The 6,075-nt window shown below is 39.9% G+C and overlaps 1 protein-coding gene across 1 annotated transcript; it reads left to right on the plus strand.

Annotated features, from left to right (window-relative positions):
• Nucleotides 1-1,599: 1,599 nt before the first annotated feature.
• Nucleotides 1,600-2,535, plus strand: LOC108406247 (olfactory receptor 2H1-like). Its single transcript, XM_036994758.2, has one exon. The coding sequence runs from the start codon at nucleotides 1,600-1,602 to the stop codon at nucleotides 2,533-2,535; it is 936 nt and encodes a 311-aa protein (XP_036850653.2).
• Nucleotides 2,536-6,075: the final 3,540 nt, after the last annotated feature.

Raw genomic sequence — 6,075 nt, forward strand, 5'->3', positions numbered from 1 at the left:
CGTAGAAAATTGGAAGAGGGCAGCTGACCTCACGTGTCATTCTGCCCACACTCACTGCACAGGGTCTTGCCCTCCCCCCCACCGGGCTGGCCCCTTGCAGGAGACACACATCCTCAGCACCGCACAGCACCCTTCCTGCTCTCCCTGAGTGGAGCTGAATCTTCCACTGTTATCCTCAGTATAAATCCTTATTTGTTTGCATTTAGAGAGCTTATCCTGTGAAATACATGAACCTTTATGACGTATTTGCTCATTTCTTTACTTTCTCTCTTTTTCTTTTTCCTGTGAGCCTGCAAACTGTACTAAAACAGGGACTCCATCTGTCTTATTCACAGTGCATTCCCACACTGTAGCAGAGAGCCGGGTACATGACAGGCACTGAACAAACACCTGTGGGGACACTATTGAACAGAATATGCCCCCCATTTTTCTACACATTTTTACATTGTTTGCTCACTTTTCAAAATCTGAATCTCACAATCTGACTCAGTTTCTTTTCAGAACAATATTTTATATGTCCAGTGTCACTCATGTTGCTAATGTTCTCTGACAAATTGTACAATTTTTGGGAGACAAAAAGTTGATGTTAAAGGCCAGTGTTTCCCATAAGCAATGCTTGAGGCTGGTATTACACATGTGATGCCTGTGCATCATCTCTTCTCCCTGTCCTTGAAGCAGAGCTTTAGGATAACCACAGGTTTCATGATTTTGCACTTTGATTCACTTCTATTCAATTATTGTTCTTGGTTAAATTTGTTGTGTCCAATTGATTATTGAGGAAAAAATACTGCACATTTGTGGGGTAGACATCGGACAACATTCATAGTGCTTACAGTTTTATAGTACTTAGTGTTTTATGCCAGAAAGTAGCAGACACTGTCAGACCCTCATCCCTGTGGCTTGGACCTGAGCCCCATGAGGTGGGATCTACTGTAACCACATCTAGACAAGACCGTCAACTGAGGTTTCGCAGTTGTTTACTTAGAAAGTGAAAGAACAAACGTGGTTTGCCTCATTTAAACATTAGTATGTCTCCTTTGCCAAGGTGGGTTTCTTAGACAATGAGATGATTCATGTTTGGGGTCTCTGTCTAGAGTCTACAATCAGTGCAGAAGGGCTTTGTTTCTGGGATGATCCTCATGTGATGGGTTCCTACACACATCATAAAAAAACCCCCATAGAATATGTCCCTTTGGGGAATATATACAAATGAAATATATTCAACATTTCATTTTGGATATTTGTGACAGTGACCATATCCTTGAAAGAACAGACAAGTGGAGAAAATATGCATATTACCTAAGGTAAATTTTCAAGGTGGCCACAAATGTTTTTGTAATTACAGATTTGAATTTCAAGTTGAATTTGAATTCCAAAAAGAAGTATCTTGCAAATATGCATTAGGTGAGAAATAGCCACATGGAAGACACATTGGAATCTGTTAAATATATGAAACAATATTCATATGGACTATGCCCAAGTCCTCTTGAAAAAGTAATCTACTTTCTCTAAATAAATTGTAGTAGAGCCTTTTTGCAAAATTTGCTTGCAACTCTTATTTATATTTATGTCCAAATCCCAGTAACAAAAGCAACAGGAATGACTAATAAGAGCTTCCCAGTAGGCTTCATCCTACTGGGCTTCTCAGAATGGCCCCTGCTAGAAAACGTTCTCTTCTGGGCTGTGATCCTCTTGTACACCATGGTCGTCCTCTCCAACTCAGCCATCATCCTGCTCTCCTGTGCGGACCCTCGGCTTCATAGTCCCATGTACTTCTTCCTTAGTAACCTGTCCTTCCTGGATCTCTGCTTCGCCACAAGTGCTGCGCCCCAGATGTTGTCCAACCTGTGGGGGCCAGACAAGAGCATCACCTACACAGGCTGTGCCATCCAGCTCTACGTGTTCCTCTGTGTGGGCGTCACAGAAGGCGTCATGCTGGTGGTGATGGCTTTTGACCGCTACGTTGCTATCTGCCGGCCCCTGCACTACACCGTCATCATGAACCGTCCGCTGTGCTGGAAGCTGGTGCTCACGGCCTGGCTGTGTGGCCTGCTGGAATCTGTGACCCAATCTTCTCTCACATTCCAGCTGCCCTTCTGTGCCCACCACCGCCTGGATGACTTTCTGTGTGAGGTGCCTGCCCTCATAAGGCTGGCCTGTGGGGACACCTCTGCAAATGAATTGCCGATGTCCATCACTTCTGTTCTCTTGACCATTTTGCCAATGGTGTTGATTGTGATTTCTTACGGTTTCATAGCTCAATCCTTGGGGAAAATCCAGTCTGAGGAGGGAAGGCAGAAGGCCATTGCCACCTGCTCCTCCCACCTCACCGTGGTCCTCATGTTCTTTGGGACAGTGGCCATGGTGTACACGGACCCTAAGAACCAACTTGCTTCAAAGCACGGCAGGTTCTTCACCTTCTTCTATGCTTTGGTCACACCACTGTTGAACCCCCTCATCTATACCTTAAGAAACAAAGAGGTGAAGGGGGCCCTGCTAAGGCTGCTCTGCAAAGGCGTACCAACAAAGAAGTAAAATGAGATCTTTTGAACTTGGAGGAAGTAGAAGGTCATGATACTCACCACTCCCTATCAGTGAGAATCTTTGAATCATCATTTAAAAAGGGTGGGTTTAGTTATAAGGCATTAATTATGACTTATTTTCCTTTATTCCCATGTTTTTACAAGTTGTTTTTTAAAAATATATCCAAATATGATGCTAGGTTTGGGTATCTAATGAGTAGTCAAAATATTTTGTCTTTGGAGGAAAAATATTTGTGGAGTTAAATTTCAAAAAACATCTATCTCAGGCAACATAAGTACCATGAGCTGAACGTTTTTAATTAAAAACTGTTAAATTACAACATATCTATTATTAATAAAAAGTCATAAAGAGAAATGTATTTTATGTATTCTCACATGCAACTGGAAGGAAGGGAATTTTCCTGGCATTTCCCTAGGTCTTTACTATTTATATAGTCTTTCCTTTTAAATTTATGAAAAGAAAATGTTGGCAATAAAGAAGAAATATCTCCTGCACTTATTGAACTATATAAAATTACTTCATTTCGTGTTGTGAGAAGACGAAGCCATGACAGATGCCTGTTACATTTTTGAATCCAGTTCAGCTGTGGCCAGTCTTATTCCCTGAGACAGACTGGTAACTTAAAAGTGACTTTAATAATGTAAAATAAGTATGAAAAATGTGAATGTCTCATTAATTCCCTGAATTATCTCCTTTGTTATGAAATTGTACAAACATAGCTCTGTTCACATTATATTGATTTTTAGCAATTGGAACTCAGGTATTTAACTGGTCCCACCAATTTAACGCAATAATTCGAGTTGGAAGTATCCATTAAGTTTGCTGAAAGCATTTGGACCCTTCTGCCAGTAGAAATCCCAAAGCTATGAGGTACCTTGTAGTCCTATCTGTTCTCTGGCTTATCACAGAGGCTTTGGGGTGCTGTCAAATGTAATACGAAGAGTTAGTTAGGCAGAGGTCTGGGAGTAACATTCCTGGCAAATGTCTCGAAAGCAGATGGCTCAGAGCTAGAGGCTACAATTCATTTTGTTTATAGAACCTTGTAAACTTTGATGAATTTATTAACTAGATTACTTAAGAGACTTCAAAGGCAGCAGTGGCAGATTATCAGCACCTTAATCAACAGTGTGGGTTTACTTCTTGTACTTTCAAGATCCAGTGTGGAGGCACACAGCTCTCTGGGGCAGTGTTCTGTATGCGAGTTTCACACTCTGAGCTGCTTCATCCTTGTGACCAGTCTATTTCCACGTGTGATCCCATGAGAGAATGGAGAGCTGGACAACTAAATGCTTCCTCCCAGAAGTTACACATGCCTCTTCCTCTTATGTTTCCCAGGACAGTGGAAGTCAATGGTCAAATAGGCTGTTTGAGATTTTCTAAAATATCTACACAATCGCAACATGACTGGGTGATAGGGATTATGGGAATGCTCACTGCACGGACATAAAGTAAAAGAGGGACAGAACTGCTGAGGCTTCGTGGAGATGGCAGGAGGGTTTCACAAAGCTGAACAATCAGAGATTCACATTTCAGAGTAGTTGCGATTGTGTGGAATTGTTTTTGTAACAGCTGATGAAAACTTCATAGAAGGAAGAATTGCAAGAAATCCTTTGTACTGTTGGCTGAGCCAATGAAATGGCCACTGTGTGTATGTATTTCTATTTATCTTCTCATTTATCTTCTCTCTTCACTATTTCGGTTATTTCAATATCCATTTAATCCTTTCTTTCAAATAATTTTATTATTAATTCCATTTATTTTCACTTTAAAATATTTTCTTTGCCAACATGTGACCACTACTGTCAGTCCTGTTATTAGTGTGAATCAATGCTTTTGAATTGCACACATGTCAACCACCGTTCACATGCTGAGTCAATTTATTAAGCACAGGAGCAGATGAGCAGTCAGAGATGCTCAGCAGATGGAGCTCTGGTCACCGTTTTTATGCATGGGCCCAATTTGCAATGTGTTTCAAGTGATTTTGGGCAAATGGGCACTGAACTTTTCATATTGAGAGGCTCAAAGAAGTGGAAAACAGAACTAAATGAGAAAAAAAGAGTCCTACCATTCACAAGCCAGAGAGATCCACAGCTAGAGCATTCTACCCAACAAAAACACGAGAGAACTTAAACATTCAAGATAGGCCATGTCCTGGGCCATGAACATCCTGAAGAAATTTACAAGTACTGAAACCATATATAGTGTGTTTTCCTGTAGTAACGTTACCAAACAATATCAATAACACATTGCACCCACTTCGTGAAGCTGTGAAACTGCTCCTGCCTGACAAGACATGACTGTGGAAATTTAACTAATGGACATATTGAAAGTAAAAGTGTTCTGGATTCAGAAAAATAGACATAGGATGGGTTATTAAATGGAAAGCCTACAAACAGAATTTGGAAGAAAACTTCTAAAATAAAAGATAGAAATCATAACAAATGGATGGAGGAAACATAATAAACAATTTTTATAGGGAACAAAATAACTCTCAAAAGGGAACTTAATTAATCTTAAGCAGCATAAAAGCAGATATTAAATTAGAATAACATACTTTAAAATAGTATAGGAATACAAATATTTTGAACTTTAAAAAAATTGAAGTATAATCAATACACAATATTATATTAGTTTCAGAAGTACAACATAGGGATTCCACAGTTATAGACGTCACAACATGCCCCCCCCCGAATAGGTGTAGTTGCGCCCTGTCACCACACGAAGCTACTACAATAGCACCGACCTTATTCCCTATGCTGTACTTTACATTCCTGTGGCATAAGTATTTTTTTTACTGGAAGTTTGTACCTCTTCATCCCCTTTACCTCTTTCACACACCTTCTCACCCCTCCCTTATAGCAACCACCAGTTTGTTCTCTGTATTTATGAGTCTATTCTTATTTTATTTGTTTGTTTCTTTAGATTCCACATATAAGTGAAATCATATGGTATTTGGCTTTCTCTGTTAGACTTATTTCACTCACCAGCCTGGATGCCTGTTATCTCTGTGTGTTGTCCAGTGCTATGTTGAATAAAGGTGGGAAGAGTGGGCATCCTTGTCTTGTTCCCGATCTTAGAAAAAATATTTTCAGCTGTTTGCCATTGAGTATGATGTTGGCTGTGGCTTTTTTGTATATGGCCTTCATTATGTTGAGATATGTTCCCTCTATACCTACCCTGTTGAGAGTTTTTATCATGGTTGAATGTTTAATTTGTCAAATGCTTTTTCAGCATCTGGTGGTATAATCATGAGATTTTTATCCTTCCTTTTGTTAATGTGTGTGTCACATTGACGGATGTGCAGATAGTGTATCATCCAGGCATCTCTCTAATAAATCCCACTTGTTGATGAATGGTCCTCATGATATATTATTTTTGAATTTGGTTTGCTAATATTTTGTTGAGTATTTTGGCATCTATGTTCATCAGGGATATTGGTCTGTAATTTTTTTATAGTGTCTTTGTCTGGTTTTGGTGTTAGAGAGATGGTGGCCTCAGAATGAGTTAGGAAGTGTTCCCTCCTCCTCTATT

Source organism: Manis javanica, chromosome 14 (genome assembly GCF_040802235.1).
Source record: "Manis javanica isolate MJ-LG chromosome 14, MJ_LKY, whole genome shotgun sequence".
NCBI lineage: Eukaryota > Metazoa > Chordata > Mammalia > Pholidota > Manidae > Manis > Manis javanica.